General features: G+C 48.7%; 1 protein-coding gene across 7 annotated transcripts in view; it reads left to right on the top strand.

The window, feature by feature from the left end:
• Nucleotides 1-21,044, top strand: part of micu1 (mitochondrial calcium uptake 1) — a 104,729-nt gene that overhangs the window by 66,443 nt on the left and 17,242 nt on the right. For all 7 annotated transcript variants that reach the window (XM_036946048.1, XM_036946047.1, XM_036946045.1 and 4 more), the window contains 4 exons: nucleotides 4,058-4,140; nucleotides 10,051-10,168; nucleotides 11,296-11,378; nucleotides 15,074-15,211. In XM_036946048.1, coding sequence (XP_036801943.1) covers nucleotides 4,058-4,140; nucleotides 10,051-10,168; nucleotides 11,296-11,378; nucleotides 15,074-15,211 — 422 coding nt within the window. The remainder of the gene's footprint in view (nucleotides 1-4,057; nucleotides 4,141-10,050; nucleotides 10,169-11,295; nucleotides 11,379-15,073; nucleotides 15,212-21,044) is intronic.

Genomic DNA, 21,044 nt, shown 5'->3' with positions numbered 1-21,044 from the left:
ACCCATGTTGATCTGTATAGTGAAGGCCTGAACCCAGTAACCCATGTTGATTGATGTCTGTAGTGAAGGCCTAAACCCAGTAACCCATGTTGATGTCTGTAGTGAAGACCTAAACCCAGTAACCCATGTTGATGTCTGTAGTGAAGGCCTAGGCCTAAACCCAGTAACCCATGTTGATCTGTATAGTGAAGGCCTAAACCCAGTAACCCATGTTGATGTCTGTAGTGAAGGCCTGAACCCAGTAACCCATGTTGATGTCTGTAGTGAAGGCCTGAACCCAGTAACCCATGTTGATGTCTGTCGTGAAGGCCTGAACCCAGTAACCCATGTTGATGTGTATAGTGAAGGCCTGAACCCAGTAACCCATGTTGATCTGTGTCGTGAAGGCCTGAACCCAGTAACCCATGTTGATGTCTATAGTGAAGGCCTGAACCCAGTAACCCATGTTGATCTGTATAGTGAAGGCCTGAACCCAGTAACCCATGTTGATGTGTGTAGTGAAGGCCTGAACCCAGTAACCCATGTTGATGTCTGTAGTGAAGTCCTGAACCCAGTAACCCATGTTGATGTCTGTAGTGAAGGCCTAAACCCAGTAACCCATGTTGATGTCTGTAGTGAAGGCCTAAACCCAGTAACCCATGTTGATCTGTATAGTGAAGGCCTAAACCCAGTAACCCATGTTGATGTCTGTAGTGAAGGCCTGAACCCAGTAACCCATGTTGATGTCTGTCGTGAAGGCCTGAACCCAGTAACCCATGTTGATCTGTATAGTGAAGGCCTGAACCCAGTAACCCATGTTGATCTGTATAGTGAAGGCCTGAACCCAGTAACCCATGTTGATGTCTGTAGTGAAGGCCTAAACCCAGTAACCCATGTTGATCTGTATAGTGAAGGCCTGAACCCAGTAACCCATGTTGATGTCTGTAGTGAAGGCCTAAACCCAGTAACCCATGTTGATGTCTGTAGTGAAGGCCTAAACCCAGTAACCCATGTTGATGTCTGTAGTGAAGGCCTAAACCCAGTAACCCATGTTGATCTGTATAGTGAAGGCCTAAACCCAGTAACCCATGTTGATGTCTGTCGTGAAGGCCTGAACCCAGTAACCCATGTTGATCTGTATAGTGAAGGCCTGAACCCAGTAACCCATGTTGATCTGTATAGTGAAGGCCTGAACCCAGTAACCCATGTTGATCTGTATAGTGAAGGCCTGAACCCAGTAACCCATGTTGATGTCTGTAGTGAAGGCCTGAACCCAGTAACCCATGTTGATGTCTATAGTGAAGGCCTGAACCCAGTAACCCATGTTGATGTTTGTAGTGAAGGCCTGAACCCAGTAACCCATGTTGATGTCTATAGTGAAGGCCTGAACCCAGTAACCCATGTTGATGTTTGTAGTGAAGGCCTGAACCCAGTAACCCATGTTGATGTCTGTAGTGAAGGCCTGAACCCAGTAACCCATGTTGATCTGTATAGTGAAGGCCTGAACCCAGTAACCCATGTTGATCTGTATAGTGAAGGCCTGAACCCAGTAACCCATGTTGATCTGTGTCGTGAAGGCCTGAACCCAGTAACCCATGTTGATCTGTGTCGTGAAGGCCTGAACCCAGTAACCCATGTTGATCTGTGTCGTGAAGGCCTGAACCTAGTAACCCATGTTGATCTGTGTCGTGAAGGCCTGAACCCAGTAACCCATGTTGATGTGTATAGTGAAGGCCTGAACCCAGTAACCCATGTTGATCTGTATAGTGAAGGCCTGAACCCAGTAACCCATGTTGATCTGTATAGTGAAGGCCTGAACCCAGTAACCCATGTTGATGTGTATAGTGAAGGCCTGAACCCAGTAACCCATGTTGATGTGTATAGTGAAGGCCTGAACCCAGTAACCCATGTTGATCTGTGTTGTGAAGGCCTGAACCCAGTAACCCATGTTGATCTGTGTCGTGAAGGCCTGAACCCAGATGTTAGAGTGCCTTCAGAAGTATTCACACCCAGCCTCCCGAGTGACACCGCGGTCTAAGGCACTGCATCGCAGTGCTCGAGGCGTCACTACAGACCCGGGTTCGATCTCGGGCTGTGTCACATCCGGCTGCGACGGGGAAACCCGTAGGGTGGCGCACAATCGTCCAGTTCAGGGCGGGCTTTACTTGGCTCATCACACTCTAGCGACTCCTTGTGGCGAGCCGGGCGCCTGCAGGCTGACTCCGGTCGTCAGTTGAACTCCGACACATTGGTGCAACTGGTTTCCGGGTTAAGCGGGCAGAGATGAGACGAGATTAAAATATGTATTCACACCCCTGGACATTTCCCACATTTTGTTGTGCTACAAAGTGGATTAAAATAGATTTGATTGTAATTTTGTTGGTCCACGATCTAAACAAAATACTCTGTCCAAAGTAGAACATTTTGTTTAAACATGTCTGAAAAAGAAAACCGTAATGTATCTTGATTACATAAGTATTCAACCCCCTGAGTCAATACATGTTAGAATCACCTTTGGCACTGATTTAGAGCTGTGAGTCTTTCTAGGTAAGTCTCTTGAGAGCTGTGAGTCTTTCTGGGTAAGTCTCTAAGAGCTGTGAGTCTTTCTAGGTAAGTCTCTTGAGAGCTGTGAGTCTTTCTGGGTAAGTCTCTAAGAGCTGTGAGTCTTTCTGGGTAAGTCTCTAAGAGCTGTGAGTCTTTCTGGGTAAGTCTCAAAGCTGTGAGTCTTTCTGGGTAAGTCTCTAAAGAGCTGTGAGTCTTTCTAGGTAAGTCTCTTGAGAGCTGTGAGTCTTTCTAGGTAAGTCTCTTGAGAGCTGTGAGTCTTTCTGGGTAAGTCTCTTGAGAGCTGTGAGTCTTTCTGGGTATGTCTCTTAAGAGCTGTGAGTCTTTCTGGGTAAGTCTCTAAGAGCCTTCCACACCTGGATTGTACAATATCTGCACATTATTGTTTGTAAAAAAAAAATTTAAGCTCATAAATTGGTTGTTGATCATTGCTAGACAGAAAATACATTTTCAAGACTTGCTGTAGATTTTCAAGCCGAATTAAGTAAACTGTAACTAGGCCAGTCAGGAACATTCAATGTTGTCTTAGTAAGCAACTCCAGTGTAGATTTGGCCTTGTGTTTTAGGTGATTGTCCTGCTGAAATGTGAATTTGTCTCCCACTGTCTGTTGGAAAGCAGACTGAACCTGTTTTCCTCTAGGTTTTTGCCTGTGCTTAGCTCTATTTAGTCTATTTTTATCCAAAAAAAACACCCTAGTCCTTGCTGATGACAAGCATACCCATAACATGATGCAGCCACCACAATGCTTGAAAATATGGTACTCATTTATGTGTTGTACAAACATAAATTAACTTTGTCCTAAATAAAAAGTTAAGTGCCCTTCTTTGCGAGGCATTGGAAAACCTCCCTGGTCTTTGTGGTTAAATCTGTGTTTTAAATTCACAATTATCTGTAAACTCCCTCAGTCAAACAGTATGTGTGTGGGGTACAGAGATGAGGTAGTCATTCAAAAATTGTGACTTGTTAAGCAAACCTTTACTCCTGAACTTATTTAGGATTTCCATAACAACGGGGTTGAATACTTATTGACTCAAAACATTTAATCTTTTCATTAATTAAAAAAAAAAGCTAAATATTTCTAAAAAACTAATTTGAGGTATTGTGTGGAGGTCAGTGACACAACATCTTAATTCAAACTGTTTTTAAATTCAGGCTGTACCACGACAACTTGTGGATGTAGTCAAGTAGTGTGAATACAATCTGAAGGCTCTGTAGGTGTTGGTCTCATGTTGTGAATTACTCCTGTGAGTCATTATTATTGTTACTCCCATAGAAATAAAAGGAGCAGAATGGACAAAGGCCCAACGAAGACCCTGTATTTGTTTTGTGTGCGTTTGTACTTGTTCCTGGTGCAGTGGAACCAATGGGAACAATCAACCCTGCTAATCTGCCACTCCTGGCAAACCCAGAGCAAAGGATCAAAGTATTTGAAGGAGAGTTGATGTAATATTTGAACCCAGGTCTGATCATGAGACTAGTAATGTAGCGTTTCTCCCTTGTGTGTTTCTCTCTCAGCGCCCCAGAGGAACTTTGAGATCGCCTTCAAGATGTTCGACCTGAACGGAGATGGAGAGGTGGACCTGGAGGAGTTTGAACAGGTCAACACACAACTATAGCAATACCATCATTACAGCCCTCATAAGCAGCTGTCTTTTGGCATTACGGTCAATACTACGGCCATTACGGTCAATACTACGGGCTATTTACCGATGGACTATGTACAGCTGCAGCGATCGGTTAGCTGCTCAGATAGCAGATGTTTGAAGTTGGTGAGGGAGATAAAAGTCTCCAACTTCAGCGATTTTTGCAGTTCGTTCCAGTCACAGGCAGCAGAGAACTGGAATGAAAGGCGGCCAAATGAGGTGTTGGCTTTAGGGATGATCAGTGAGATGCGCGTGCTACTAGTGGGTGTTGCCATCGTGACCAGTGAACTGAGATAAGGCGGAGCTTTACCTAGCATGAACTTGTAGATGACCTGGAGCCAGTGGGTCTGGCGACGAATATGTAGCGAGGGCCAGCCGACTAGAGCATACAGGTCGCAGTGGTGGGTGGTATAAGGTGCTTTAGTAACAAAACGGATGGCAATGTGATAAACTGCATCCAGTTTGCTGAGTAGAGTATTGGAAGCTATTTTGTAGATGACATCGCCGAAGTCGAGGATCGGTCAGTTTTACTAGGGTAAGTTTGGCGGCGTGAGTGAAGGAGGCTTTGTTGCGGAATAGAATGCCGACTCTAGATTTGATTTTAGATTGGAGATGTTTGATATGAGTCTGGAAGGAGAGTTTACAGTCTAGTCAGACACCTAGGTACTTATAGATGTCCACATATTCTAGCTCGGAACCATCCAGGGTGGTGATGCTAGTCGGGCGTGCGGGTCCAGACAGCGAACGGTTGAAAAGCATGCATTTGGTTTTACTAGCGTTTAAGAGCAGTTGGAGGCCACGGAAGGAGTGTTGTATGGCGTTGAAGCTCGTTTGGAGGTTAGATAGCTCAGTGTCCAAGGAAGGGCCAGATGTATACAGAATGGTGTCGTCTGCGTAGAGGTGGATCAGGGAATCACCCGCAGCAAGAGCAACATCATTGATATATACAGAGAAAAGAGTCGGCCCGAGAATTGAACCCTGTGGCACCCCCATAGAGACTGCCAGAGGACCAGACAACATGCCTTCCGATTTGACACACTGAACTCTGTCTGCAAAGTAGTGGTGAACCAGGCAGTCATTACGGTCAATACTATGGCCATTACAGTCAATACTATGGCCATTACAGTCAATACTATGGCCATTACAGTCAATACTATGGCCATTACAGTCAATACTATGGCCATTACAGTCAATACTATGGCCATTACAGTCAATACTATGGCCATTACGGTCAATACTATGGCCATTAGTCAATACTATGGCCATTACGGTCAATACTATGGCCATTACGGTCAATACTATGGCCATTGCGGTCAATACTATGGCCATTACGGTCAATACTACGGCCATTGCGGTCAATACTACACCCATTACGGTCAATACTACGGCCATTACGGTCAATACTATGGCCATTACGGTCAATACTATGGCCATTACGGTCAATACTATGGCCGTTACGGTCAATACTATGGCCATTACGGTCAATACTATGGCCATTACGGTCAATACTATGGCCATTACGGTCAATACTATGGCCATTACGGTCAATACTGCGGCCATTGGTCAATACTACGGCCATTAGGGTCGATACTACGGCCATTAAGGTCGATACTACGGCCATTAGGGTCGATACTACGGCCATTAGGGTCGATGCTACGGCCATTAGGGTCGATATTAGGGTCGATACTACGGCCATTAGGGTCGATACTACGGCCGTTAGGGTCGATGCTACGGCCATTGGGGTCGATGCTACGGCCGTTAGGGTCGATGCTACGGCCATTAGGGTCGATGCTACGGCCGTTAGGGTCGATGCTACGGCCATTGGGGTCGATGCTACGGCCGTTAGGGTCGATGCTACGGCCGTTAGGGTCGATGCTACGGCCGTTAGGGTCGATGCTACGGCCGTTAGGGTCGATGCTACGGCCATTGGGGTCGATGCTACGGCCGTTAGGGTCGATGCTACGGCCATTGGGGTCGATACTACGGCCATTAGGGTCGATGCTACGGCCATTAGGGTCGATGCTACGGCCATTAGGGTCGATGCTACGTTTTGTTAAGGATAAACGACGAGGGGCCGTGGAGTCCTGTGCCATGAGTTTATTAGAAAACAGTTAGTACCCTTTCGACCAATCAGAATGATCTAGTCATCCAAGCTGTGAAACGCACACACACACACACCTGGCTGACTGACTGAGACCCCTGTAATTGTGTTCAATATCCTGTCATATTGCTTCTCTTCTCCAGGGGACATAGACAAATGGTTTGAGACTGCAGGCTGTATCAGTATCCATACCATCTGGTAGGGGCTGTTATATATATATATATATATATATATATATATATATATATATATATATATATATATATATATATATATATATATATATATATATATATATATATATATATATATATATATATATATATATATATATATATATATATATATATATATATATATATATATATATATATATATATATAAGAAGAAGAGAAAGTATAGATGCATACACACGACACACAGTGGCTGCATAACAAATCACACCCTGTCCCTTTAAAGTGCACTACTCCCCATTGGGTGTGGTCTAAAGTAGTGCACTATATAGGGAATAGGGCCCTGGTCTAAAGTAGTGCACTATACAGGGATTAGGGCTCTGGTCTAACGTAGTGCACTATACATGGATTAGGGTGTCATTCAGGACAACAGAGAGGTGTAACACTGTATACAGTGTCTCCCTCTGATTAAATTTTTTCCACCTCTGGCCACTTTCACAGTACTCTCTCAGAAAGAGCAGATGTATTTATTTTCCCTGCGTAGAGTTCATTCTTTTGTATGTCAAACTGTGAAAGAATAATTGTTTTAGGCCCATAATGGAATCCTCTTGCACGACACACTGTGCTCTCTCTGTGAAGCTAAATGATGTTGATAGAGTATGTTTGGTTCATGTGGGATTGATTTCAGTATAATACAATCTATTATTTGGCTTAATTACGTTTTGATTGGATCAAAGGATCAGCCAGTGGCATTCACAGATTAAATGATTAAGTTTGTAATGGTTTTAATTGGTCCATATCAAGACCGTTTCTTTTCCCTCAGGTCTCAGACCAGTAGGGGCATGTGTCATCGGGACCGTTCCACTGCTGACAACACTGTTGTAATAATGCCCCACATCTCTCTCCTCCCTCCCTCCCGCTCTCTCCTCCCCCCTCTCTCTCCTCCCTCCCTCCCTCTCCTCTCAGTTTAACCCTCTCTCCTCTCCTCCCTCCAACCCTCTCTCTCTCCTTGCCTCCCTCCAACCCTCTCTCTCTCCTTGCCTCCCTCCAACCCTCTCTCTCTCCTTGCCTCCCTCCAACCCTCTCTCTCTCCTTGCCTCCCTCCAACCCTCTCCTCTCTCCAACCCTCTCTCTCTCTCCTCTCCTCCCTCCAACCCTCTCTCTCTCCTCTCCTCCCTCCAACCCTCTCTCTCTCCTCTCCTCCCTCCAACCCTCTCTCTCTCACCTTGCCTCCCTCCAACCCTCTCTCTCTCCTCGCCTCCCTCCAACCCTCTCTCTCTCCTCGCCTCCCTCCAACCCTCTCTCTCTCCTCGCCTCCCTCCAACCCTCTCTCTCTCCTCGCCTCCCTCCAACCCTCTCTCTCTCCTCGCCTCCCTCCAACCCTCTCTCTCTCCTCTCCTCCCTCCAACCCTCTCTCTCTCCTCTCCTCCCTCCAACCCTCTCTCTCTCCTCTCCTCCCTCCAACCCTCTCTCTCTCCTCTCCTCCCTCCAACCCTCTCTCTCTCCTCTCCTCCCTCCAACCCTCTCTCTCTCCTCTCCTCCCTCCAACCCTCTCTCTCTCCTCTCCTCCCTCCAACCCTCTCTCTCTCCTCTCCTCCCTCCAACCCTCTCTCTCCTCTCCTCCCTCCAACCCTCTCTCTCTCTCCTCTCCTCCCTCCAACCCTCTCTCTCTCTCTCTCTCTCCTCTCCTCCCTCCAACCCTCTCTCTCTCTCTCCTCTCCTCCCTCCAACCCTCTCTCTCTCTCTCTCTCTCTCTCCTCTCCTCCCTCCAACCCTCTCTCTCTCTCTCTCTCTCTCTCTCCTCTCCTCCCTCCAACCCTCTCTCTCCTCTCCTCCCTCCAACCCTCTCTCTCGCTCTCTCTCTCTCTCTCTCTCTCTCTCCTCTCCTCCCTCCAACCCTCTCTCTCTCTCTCCTCTCCTCCCTCCAACCCTCTCTCTCTCTCTCTCCTCTCCTCCCTCCAACCCTCTCTCTCTCTCTCTCCTCTCCTCCCTCCAACTCTCTCTCTCTCCTCTCCTCCCTCCAACCCTCTCTCTCTCTCTCTCCTCTCCTCCCTCCAACTCTCTCTCTCCTCTCCTCCCTCCAACCCTCTCTCTCCTCTCCTCCCTCCAACCCTCTCTCTCCTCTCCTCCCTCCAACCCTCTCTCTCTCCTCTCCTCCCTCCAACCCTCTCTCTCTCCTCTCCTCCCTCCAACCCTCTCTCTCTCCTCTCCTCCCTCCAACCCTCTCTCTCTCTCTCTCTCTCCTCTCCTCCCTCCAACTCTCTCTCTCCTCTCCTCCCTCCAACCCTCTCTCTCTCTCCTCTCCTCCCTCCATCTCTCTCTCTCTCTCCTCCCTCCATCTCTCTCTCTCTCCTCCCTCCATCTCTCTCTCTCTCTCCTCCCTCCATCTCTCTCTCTCTCCTCTCCTCCCTCCAACCCTCTCTCTCTCTCTCTCTCTCCTCTCCTCCCTCCAACTCTCTCTCTCCTCTCCTCCCTCCAACCCTCTCTCTCTCTCTCCTCTCTCTCCTCCCTCCAACCCTCTCTCTCCTCCCCCCAACCCTCTCTCTCTCTCCTCCCCCCAACCCTCTCTCTCCTCCCCCCAACCCTCTCTCTCCTCTCCTCCCCCCAACCCTCTCTCTCCTCTCCTCCCCCCAACCCTCTCTCTCTCTCCTCTCCTCCCTCCAACCCTCTCTCTCTCTCCTCTCCTCCCTCCAACCCTCTCTCCTCTCCTCCCTCCAACCCTCTCTCCTCTCCTCCCTCCAACCCTCTCTCTCTCTCCTCTCCTCCCTCCAACCCTCACTCTCTCTCCTCTCCTCCCTCCAACCCTCTCTCTCTCTCCTCTCCTCCCTCCATCTCTCTCTCTCTCCTCTCCTCCCTCCAACCCTCTCTCTCTCTCTCTCTCCTCTCCTCCCTCCAACTCTCTCTCTCCTCTCCTCCCTCCAACCCTCTCTCTCTCTCTCCTCTCTCTCCTCCCTCCAACCCTCTCTCTCCTCCCCCCAACCCTCTCTCTCTCTCCTCCCCCCAACCCTCTCTCTCCTCCCCCCAACCCTCTCTCTCCTCCCCCCAACCCTCTCTCTCCTCTCCTCCCCCCAACCCTCTCTCTCTCTCCTCTCCTCCCTCCAACCCTCTCTCTCTCTCCTCTCCTCCCTCCAACCCTCTCTCTCTCTCCTCTCCTCCCTCCAACCCTCTCTCTCTCTCCTCTCCTCCCTCCAACCCTCTCTCTCTCTCCTCTCCTCCCTCCAACCCTCACTCTCTCTCCTCTCCTCCCTCCAACCCTCACTCTCTCTCCTCTCCTCCCTCCAACCCTCTCTCTCTCTCTCTCTCCTCGCCTCCCTCCAACCCTCTCTCTCTCTCTCCTCGCCTCCCTCCAACCCTCTCTCTCTCTCCTCGCCTCCCTCCAACCCTCTCTCTCTCTCTCTCTCTCTCCTCGCCTCCCTCTAACCCTCTCTCTCTCTCTCCTCGCCTCCCTCCAACCCTCTCTCTCTCTCTCTCTCTCCTCCCTCTAACCCTCTCTCTCTCTTCTCTCCTCAGGTCCAGAGTTTCCAAAGCAAGTAAAGTAGATAATCAACAATAAAACCTATACAGTAAACATCTCTCTCTCTCTCTCCTCAGGTCCAGAGTATCATCAGGTCTCAGACCAGTATGGGGATGCGTCACCGGGACCGCTCCACTACGGGTAACACCCTGAAGACTGGCGGCTGCAGCTCCGCTCTTACCACATACTTCTTCGGTCAGTTAGTCAACCAATCAATCAACCAGTAAATCAGTCAGTCAGTCAGTCAGTCAACCAATCAATCAACCAGTAAGTCAGTCAGTCAGTCAGTCAGTCAGTCAGTCAGTCAGTCAGTCAGTCAACCAATCTATCAACCAGTCAGTCAGTCAGTCAGTCAGTCAACCAATCTATCAACCAGTCAGTCAGTCAGTCAGTCAACCAATCTATCAACCAGTCAGTCAGTCAGTCAGTCAGTCAGTCAACCAATCTATCAACCAGTCAGTCAGTCAGTCAACCAATCTATCAACCAGTCAGTCAGTCAGTCAGTCAGTCAACCAATCTATCAACCAGTCAGTCAGTCAGTCAGTCAGTCAACCAATCTATCAACCAGTCAGTCAGTCAGTCAGTCAGTCAACCAATCAATTTATCAACCAGTCAGTCAGTCAACCAACCAATCAACCAGTAAATCAACCAGTCAGTCAGTCAGTCAGTTAGTCAACCAATCAATCAACCAGTAAATCAATCAGTCAGTTAGTCAACCAATCAATCAACCAGTAAATCAATCAGTCAACCAACCAGTCAATCAACCAACCAATTTATCAACCAGTCAGTCAGTCAGTCAGTTAGTCAACCAATCAATCAACCAGTAAATCAATCAGTCAACCAACCAGTCAATCAACCAACCAATTTATCAACCAGTCAGTCAGTCAGTCAGTCAACCAACCAATCAACCAGTCAGTCCTGTCAGTCCTGTCAGTCCAGTCAGTCCAGTCAGTCAGTCAACCAGTCAGTCAGTCAACCAGTCAGTCAATCAGTCAGCGAGTCAGTCAACCAACCAACCAGTCAGTCAGTCAGTCAGTCAGTTAATCAATCAATCAGTCAGTCAGTCACTCAACCAGTCACTCAAACAACTAGTCAGTCAGTCAATCAGTTAGTCACTCAACCAGCCAGTCAGTCAGTCACTCAACCAGTCACTCAATCAGCCAGTCAGTCAGTTAATAAATCAGTCAGCTCGTCACAGAAACTAATGTAAGGAAAATATTAAATAATAGCCTTAAATAAATCAAAAACCGAGGTAATAAACTGAAAGATGAGATGGATGAAACACTTGGAGTGAAAAGGGCTTCCTTTTCTTCTCTGTTCAGGTGCCGACCTGAAGGGCAAACTGACCATCGGCCATTTCCTGGAGTTCCAGAGGAAACTGCAACACGATGTCCTTAAACTAGAGGTGAGGGGGCGGGGCAGAAACAGGAAGCTAGGAAGGAGGAGAGATTGAAGGCAGAGCGGTAAGAGAGGATAAACGGACAGGGGGTAGGACTGAGACAGGGTGGGAGGGAGGGACACGGAAGTATGGAGAGACGGGGAAGGTAGGGAGGGAAGTGTGTGTGTAGGGGGGGGGGTGAATTGATGAGGTGTCAGTGCTTGAGGAGGCTGTCTGAGCCTTTGTTCCTTCATTGTCACAGTGACTGTCCCCCTATCTCGTCTATACCCCCACATACCTACTCTCTGCCTCCACAGCGCTGCTGAAAAGCTGCGACACAAAAACAGTGTTATTTTTGTCAAACTGCCAGTACACTGCACTCTGTATAAAGGGATCACATCAGTGCAGGACAATTTCGTTTATCACTGTAATCACGGTTAATTACTTCCTGTTTAAACCACAGTCCCTGTAATGATGTTGTGGTCTGGTGCTCTGATGGGAACGCAGGCGGAGTTGTCCTCCTCGTATGTTAGTCTCTCAACGTTCGATTGGTGGAGGGAGATATGATCATTGTGACACGGCAGTGTTCTAACGTGGATTCTTCTTCTTCTTTGTTTAGTTCTCCTCCTCCTCCTCCTCCTCCTCTCTCTCGTTCTCTTTCTAAGAGGTGGTAATCGCTGAGCCAGAAGCTCTTCCTAGGTTAATTCATCCACTTTAGAAACCCTCTCTCTCTTGTTACTTTTCTCTCGTCCTCCTGTTCTCTCGTCCTCCTGTTCTCTCGTCCTCCTGTTCTCTCGTCCTCCTGTTCTCTCGTCCTCCTGTTCTCTCGTCCTCCTGTTCTCTCGTCCTCCTGTTCTCCCGTCCTCCTGTTCTCCCGTCCTCCTGTTCTCTCGTCCTCCTGTTCTCTCGTCCTCCTGTTCTCTCGTCCTCCTGTTCTCTCGTCCTCCCGTCCTCCTGTTCTCCCGTCCTCCTGTTCTCCCGTCCTCCTGTTCTCCCGTCCTCCTGTTCTCCCGTCCTCCTGTTCTCCCGTCCTCCTGTTCTCCCGTCCTCCTGTTCTCCCGTCCTCCTGTTCTCTCGTCCTCCTGTTCTCTCGTCCTCCTGTTCTCTCGTCCTCCTGTTCTCTCGTCCTCCTGTTCTCTCGTCCTCCTGTTCTCTCGTCCTCCTGTTCTCTCGTCCTCCTGTTCTCTCGTCCTCCTGTTCTCTCGTCCTCCTGTTCTCCCGTCCTCCTGTTCTCCCGTCCTCCTGTTCTCTCGTCCTCCTGTTCTCTCGTCCTCCTGTTCTCTCGTCCTCCTGTTCTCTCGTCCTCCTGTTCTCTCGTCCTCCTGTTCTCCCGTCCTCCTGTTCTCTCGTCCTCCTGTTCTCCCGTCCTCCTGTTCTCCCGTCCTCCTGTTCTCTCGTCCTCCTGTTCTCTCTTTTCTTTCTTTCAATTCAATTTGCTTTAACTCACGTTGGATATTTACAATATGAAAATAATAAGAATCAATATTGTCAACGGGACAACAGTAACAACAATAACCAAGGGTCAAAATAACCATACATTCAACAATAACAATAAGCATACAGTAGAGGACATGTGCAGGTTGATTGGTCTGTCAGACACTGTCCCTCATCTTATGGCAGACAGCAATGTAGTGCGCTGCCAACCCACAGCTCTCTGCGTCCCCCCCCCCCAACAGGACGGGTAGCCTATCCTCATCAGAGAGGTCTTTGAAACTTTGAATAAGGGTTTTACATTTGGGGAAATGACACTCTCTCTAATTGTTTTATATTTTTGACATTTTGTCAGGAAACCTTCTCAATGGCAAGGCTGTGCTCACTGAGCCTGTACTTTGTCAAGGTTTTGATCAGTAACCATGGTCAGATAGTTATCCAGTGTAATGTCGATTTAGGGCCAGATAGCACTGCATTTTGCTTTGTGTTTGTGTTTCCCAATAAGCAATGTAGTTTTATTTAGACTGTGTTGTAATTTGGTTTATTCTGATTGTGCTTCAGTGTGTTAGTAGAACAGGTTAGTGAACTCAGCCCCAGGACAAGCTGGATGAGAGGACTGAGACTTCAGTGTGTTAGTAGAACAGGTTTGTGAACTCAGCCCCAGGACCAGCTGGATGAGGGGACTGAGGCTTCAGTGTGTTAGTAGAACAGGTTAGTAAACTCAGGACCAGCTGGATGAGGGGACTGAGGCTTCAGTGTGTTAGTAGAACAGGTTAGTAAACTCAGGACCAGCTGGATGAGGGGACTGAGACTTCAGTGTGTTAGTAGAACAGGTTTGTGAACTCAGCCCCAGGACCAGCTGGATGAGGGGACTGAGGCTTCAGTGTGTTAGTAGAACAGGTTAGTAAACTCAGGACCAGCTGGATGAGGGGACTGAGGCTTCAGTGTGTTAGTAGAACAGGTTAGTAAACTCAGGACCAGCTGGATGAGGGGACTGAGGCTTCAGTGTGTTAGTAGAACAGGTTAGTGAACTCAGCCCCAGGACCAGCTGGATGAGGGGACTGAGGCTTCAGTGTGTTAGTAGAACAGGTTAGTGAACTCAGGACCAGGACCAGCTGGATGAGGGGAATGAGGCTTCAGTGTGTTAGTAGAACAGGTTAGTGAACTCAGGACCAGGACCAGCTGGATGAGGGGAATGAGGCTTCAGTGTGTTAGTAGAACAGGTTAGTGAACTCAGCCCCAGGACCAGCTGGATGAGGGGACTGAGACTTCAGTGTGTTAGTAGAACAGGTTAGTGAACTCAGGACCAGCTGGATGAGGGGACTGAGGCTTCAGTGTGTTAGTAGAACAGGTTAGTGAACTCAGCCCCAGGACCAGCTGGATGAGGGGACTGAGGCTTCAGTGTGTTAGTAGAACAGGTTAGTAAACTCAGGACCAGCTGGATGAGGGGAATGAGGCTTCAGTGTGTTAGTAGAACAGGTTAGTAAACTCAGGACCAGCTGGATGAGGGGACTGAGGCGTCAGTGTGTTAGTAGAACAGGTTAGTAAACTCAGGACCAGCTGGATGAGGGGAATGAGGCTTCAGTGTGTTAGTAGAACAGGTTAGTGTACTCAGGACCAGGACCAGCTGGATGAGGGGAATGAGGCTTCAGTGTGTTAGGAGAGCAGGTTTGTGAACTCAGCCCCAGGACCAGCTGGATGAGGGGAATGAGGCTTCAGTGTGTTAGTAGAACAGGTTAGTGAACTCAGCCCCAGGACCAGCTGGATGAGGGGACTGAGGCTTCAGTGTGTTGAGCAATCGGGAGAGAAACTGAGCAATCGGGGGAGAAGGGCTTTGGTCAAGGAGGTAACCAAGAACCCGAAGGTCACTCTGACAGAGCTCCAGAGTTCCTCTATGGAGATAATATAATTATAATGGATAATAATAGTAACCTCTCTGTCTCTCTTTCTCTCTTCTCTCTCTCCCCCACCCCCTCTCTCTCTCTCCCCCCCTCCCCCTCTTTCTCTCTTCTCTCTCTCCCCCACCCCCTCTCTCTCTCTCCCCCCTCCCCCCCTCTCTCTCTCCCCCTCACCCCCCCTCTCTCTCTCTCTCCCCCTCTCGCTCTCTCTCCTCTCTCTCTCCCCCCCTCTCTCCTCTCTCTCCCCCCCTCTCTCCTCTCTCTCCCTCCCCTCTCTCCTCTCTCTCCCTCCCCTCTCTCCTCTCTCTCCCTCCCCTCTCTCCTCTCTCTCCCCCCCTCTCACTCTCTCCCCCCCTCCCCCTCCCCCCCCCCTCTCCCCTCTCTCCTCTCCAGTTTATGCGTAACGACCCAGTGGATGGGTGCATAACTGAGAGACAGTTTGGAGGCATGCTGCTGTCCTACAGCGGAGTCCAGTCACGTAAACTCAAACAGATGCAGAAGGGACTCAAGAAGATGTTCAAAGATGCTCAGGTATTGAGACAGACTGACACGTAATACATCACAGTGAAGGGGCACAGTTCTCTCTCTCACTCTCTCTCGCTCTGTCTGTCATCTCTCTCGCTCTCTCTGTCTGTCATCTCTCTCGCTCTCTCTGTCTGTCATCTCTCTCGCTCTCTCTGTCTGTCCTCTCTCTCTCTCTCGCTCTGTCTGTCATCTCTCTCGCTCTCTGTCTGTCATCTGTCTGTCTCGTTGCCAAAACATATGTGAAATAGATTTTAAAAAACAAGTTAAATAAACCATGAAGATTGACAGTAAACATTACACTCACAGAAGTTCCATATGTCATACAGTGTTGTTACAATGTGACTATAGTACAAAAGGAAAAATAAATCAACATAAATACGGGTTGTATTTACAATGGTGTTTGTTCTTCACTGGTTGCCCTTTTCTCGTGGTAACAGGTCACACATCTTGCTGCTGTGATGCACACTGGGGTATTTCACCCAGTAGATATGGGAGTTTATCAAAATTGGATTTGTTTTCTAATTATTTGTGGATCTGTGTAATCTGAGGGTCATACATTGGGCAGGAGGTTAGGAAGTGCAGCTCAGTTTCCACCTTTTGTGGGCAGTGAGCACATAGGCAGACCTGGCTCTCAAGAGAAGACAGGCTATGGCGGCCTTTCTCAATAGCAAGGCTATGCTCACTGAGTCTGAACATAGTCAAAGCTTTCCTTAAGTTTGGGTCAGTGACAGTGGTCAGGTATTCTGCCATTGTGTATTTAATTTATTTAACTAGGCAAGTCAGTTAAGAACAAATTCTTATTTACAATGACGGCCTACCGGGGAACAGTGGGTTAACTGCCTTGTTCAGGGGCAGAACGACAGATTTTTACCTTGTCAGCTCGGAGTTTCGGTTACTAGTCCAACGCTCTGACCACTAGGCAACCTGCCGTCCCTACACTCTAACCACTAGGCTACCTGCCGTCCCTACACTCTAACCACTAGGCTACCTGCCGTCCCTACACTCTAACCACTAGGCTACCTGCCGTCCCTACACTCTAACCACTAGGCTACCTGCCGTCCCTACACTCTAACCACTAGGCTACCTGCCGCCCCTACACTCTAACCACTAGGCTACCTGCCGTCCCTACACTCTAACCACTAGGCTACCTGCCACCCCTACACTCTAACCACTAGGCTACCTGCCGTCCCTACACTCTAACCACTAGGCTACCTGCCGTCCCTACACTCTAACCACTAGGCTTGTTGCCGTCCCTACACTCTAACCACTAGGCTACCTGCCGTCCCTACACTCTAACCACTAGGCTACCTGCCGCCCCTACACTCTAACCACTAGGCTACCTGCCGTCCCTACACTCTAACCACTAGGCTACCTGCCGTCCCTACACTCTAACCACTAGGCTACCTGCCGTCCCTACACTCTAACCACTAGGCTACCTGCCGTCCCTACACTCTAACCACTAGGCTTCCTGCCGTCCCTACACTCTAACCACTAGGCTACCTGCCGTCCCTACACTCTAACCACTAGGCTACCTGCCGTCCCTACACTCTAACCACTAGTATACCTGCCTCCCCTACACTCTAACCACTAGGCTACCTGCCGTCCCTACACTCTAACCACTAGGCTACCTGCCGTCCCTACACTCTAACCACTAGGCTACCTGCCGTCCCTACACTCTAACCACTAGGCTACCTGCCGTCCCTACACTCTAACCACTAGGCTACCTGCCGTCCCTACACTCTAACCACTAGGCTACCTGCCGTCCCTACACTCTAACCACTAGGCTACCTGCCGTCCCTACACTCTAACCAATAGGCTACCTGCCGTCCCTACACTCTAACCACTAGGCTACCTGCCGTCCCTACACTCTAACCACTAGGCTACCTGCCGCCCCTACACTCTAACCACTAGGCTACCTGCCGTCCCTACACTCTAACCACTAGGCTACCTGCCGTCCCTACACTCTAACCACTAGGCTACCTGCCGTCCCTACACTCTAACCACTAGGCTTCCTGCCGTCCCTACACTCTAACCACTAGGCTACCTGCCGTCCCTACACTCTAACCACTAGGCTACCTGCCGTCCCTACACTCTAACCACTAGGCTACCTGCCGTCCCTACACTCTAACCACTAGGCTACCTGCCGTCCCTACACTCTAACCACTAGGCTTCCTGTCGTCCCTACACTCTAACCACTAGGCTACCTGCCGTCCCTACACTCTAACCACTAGGCTACCTGCCGTCCCTACACTCTAACCACTAGGCTACCTGCCGTCCCTACACTCTAACCACTAGGCTACCTGCCGTCCCTACACTCTAACCACTAGGCTTCCTGTCGTCCCTACACTCTACCCACTAGGCTACCTGCCGTCCCTACACTCTAACCACTAGGCTACCTGCCGCCCCTACACTCTAACCACTAGGATACCTGCCGTCTCCACACCTGGGCCAAATAGCATTCTAGTTTGCTCTGTTTTTTTGTAAATTCTTTCCAATGTGAAGTAATTATCTTTTTGTTTTCTCATGATTTGGTTGGGTCTAATTTAGTTGATGTCCAGGGGCTCTGTAGGGTGTGTTTGTGTTTGTGAACAGAGCCCCAGGACCAGCTTGCTTAGGGGACTCTTCTCCAGGTTCATCTCTCTGTAGGTGATGGCTTTGTTATGGAAGGTTTGTGAATCTCTTCCCTTTAGGTGGTTGTAGAATTTAACGGCTCTTTTCTGGACGTTGATCATTAGAGGGTATCGGCGTAATTCTGCTCTGCGTGTATTATTTGGTGTTTTACGCTGTACACAGAGGATGGTTTTGCAGAATTCTGAATGCAGAGTTTCAATCTCTGTGTCTCTGTCTCTCTCCCCACCTTTGTGTGTCAGGTCAACTGCGTACAGAGAACCTACTTCTGTCTCTGTCTGTTCTGAATTGCTACTTGTGTGTTCATTGATGCCAAGGCGATATCTGGACAAGGGGACAGCTGTCTCTGTGTCTCCCGGTCTCAACCCCACTCGGGTAGAGGTTCTCCTAACCTGTTAGGGCTAAACCTGCTCTCACATGGAACTCTCTCTATCCCTCTATGGCCTCTTCTCTCCTCTCTCTATATATGCTTGATTCTGTCTCTTTCTCGCTCTTTCTCTCTCTCGCTCTCGCTCTCGCTCTCTTTTCCTTCCTCTCTCTAGGAGAATTATTGAGTTGATACAGCCAGCTGCTCCTCTCTCTGCTGTCAGCTCATTCAGCAGTGTGTTTGTGCGTGGGTGTAAAGCTTGCTTCCCCTGTCATGCTACCCTCTTCTCTGTGTCACCCCGTTGAATAGAAGCCTCCTAACTACAGGAGCGTGATCAGAGCTGTGTGTGTGTGTGTAATCAGTCTCCTGTCATGATAATGTTTAACTGAGTTTCACAGCAATAAAATCATTTGAAGCAGAATTCCTTTTAACACGGAAACTTCTAGGCCTGTAGGGACCATCATTCTGATGGCAACTTTCTAACATTAATTCATTAATTAACATTAATTAACATTAATTAATGCATTTCTCATATGCCATTGCTAAAATAATCATCTGAAGGTGTTAAGTAGTAACATTACAATACGATGTTTTTTGTCTCATTTTAAAATAGCAAAATAGCATTTTCATTAGTTTGTTACTGTAGGCAATATGTAAGAACAAAACCACAAATTCAACTGTTTAGTCTTATCGTTTTGTTCCAACAGATGTTTCATAGTTGTAACATGCTAGCGGCTTGTTTTTAGGTTTTAATAAAAAAAAAAAAAAAATACCCCGACCATGAAGACGCACGGTCAGCAACACACGTGGTCAGATGACAACCTCAGTGGCCTTAAACATCTCAGTGGCCTTAAACATCACAGTGGCCTTAAACATCACAGTGGCCTTAAACATCACAGTGGCCTTAAACATCTCAGTGACCTTAAACATCACAGTGGCCTTAAACATCTCAGTGGCCTTAAACATCTCAGTGGCCTTAAACATCTCAGTGGCCTTAAACATCTCAGTGGCCTTAAACATCTCAGTGGCCTTAAACATCACAGTGGCCTTAAACATCACAGTGGCGGTAAACATCACCGTAACCTCAGTGGCCTTAAACATGACCGTAACCTCAGTGGCCTTAAACATGACCGTAACCTCAGTGGCCTTAAACATCACCGTAACCTCAGTGGCCTTAAACATCACCGTAACCTCAGTGGCCTTAAACATCACCGTAACCTCAGTGGCCTTAAACATGACCGTAACCTCAGTGGCCTTAAACATGACCGTAACCTCAGTGGCCTTAAACATCACCGTATCCTCAGTGGCCTTAAACATGACCGTAACCTCAGTGGCCTTAAACATGACCGTAACCTCAGTGGCCTTAAACATCACCGTAACCTCAGTGGCCTTAAACATCACCGTAACCTCAGTGGCCTTAAACATCACCGTAACCTCAGTGGCCTTAAACATGACCGTAACCTCAGTGGCCTTAAACATGACCGTAACCTCAGTGGCCTTAAACATCACCGTAACCTCAGTGGCCTTAAACATCACCGTAACCTCAGTGGCCTTAAACATCACCGTAACCTCAGTGGCCTTAAACATCACCGTAACCTCAGTGGCCTTAAACATGACCGTAACCTCAGTGGCCTTAAACATCACCGTAACCTCAGTGGCCTTAAACATCACCGTAACCTCAGTGGCCTTAAACATCACCGTAACCTCAGTGGCCTTAAACATCACCGTAACCTCAGTGGCCTTAAACATCACCGTAACCTCAGTGGCCTTAAACATGACCGTAACCTCAGTGGCCTTAAACATGACCGTAACCTCAGTGGCCTTAAACATGACCGTAACCTCAGTGGCCTTAAACATGACCGTAACCTCAGTGGCCTTAAACATGACCGTAACCTCAGTGTAGCTCGCGTAGCTCGTGCGCCGGACTCGTGAGGTCTCTCGCGTAGCTCGTGCGCCGGACTCGTGAGGTCTCTCGCGTAGCTCGTGCGCCGGACTCGTGAGGTCTCTCGCGTAGCTCGTGCGCCAGACGGCTGCAACACCTGCAACACCTGTGCAGGTGCCTTTATTTAGCGCAGAGGGGGGGGGGGTTGAGCTCGCAGGCATCTTGTTCGCCAATGACGGTGAAGTGAAGAAATTGTCCATGGTGACATTTGTCCGACGGTTGCGCATCATCACCGTATTCTCCGACACCTGCTGCCCCATGTGGATATTTTTACCTTCCTGTTCTGTCTCACCGTTTCATTCGATGGTGGTACCTGCTCAGTCCGTACCGTTCAGTAGGTAATTATACATATTAATATAGGTTGAATTTACAATGTTGTTTGTTCTCTGGTTGCCCTTTTCTCATGGCAACGGGTCACAAATCTTGCTGCTGTGATTGCACACTGCGCTATTTCACCTGACAGATATTATCGATGTTTGATTTGTTTTCAAATTCTTTCTGTGCTCTGTGGGAGCCAGGTCTGCCTTCGGCGGCCTCTCTCAATAGCAAGGCTATACTCACTGAGTCTGTACAAATTCTTTCTGTGCTCTGTGGGAGCCAGGTCTGCCTTCGGCGGCCTCTCTCAATAGCAAGGCTATACTCACTAAGTCTGTACAAATTCTTTCTGTGCTCTGTGGGAGCCAGGTCTGCCTTCGGCGGCCTCTCTCAATAGCAAGGCTATACTCACTGAGTCTGTACAAATTCTTTCTGTGCTCTGTGGGAGCTAGGTCTGCCTTCGGCGGCCTCTCTCAATAGCAAGGCTATACTCACTGAGTCTGTACAAATTCTTTCTGTGCTCTGTGGGAGCCAGGTCTGCCTTCGGCGGCCTTTCTCAATAGCAAGACTATGCTCACTGAGTCTGT

This window comes from Oncorhynchus mykiss, chromosome 16, assembly GCF_013265735.2.
Source record: "Oncorhynchus mykiss isolate Arlee chromosome 16, USDA_OmykA_1.1, whole genome shotgun sequence".
NCBI classification, from domain to species: domain Eukaryota; kingdom Metazoa; phylum Chordata; class Actinopteri; order Salmoniformes; family Salmonidae; genus Oncorhynchus; species Oncorhynchus mykiss.
This window is presented reverse-complemented; position numbering and strand designations above follow the sequence as displayed.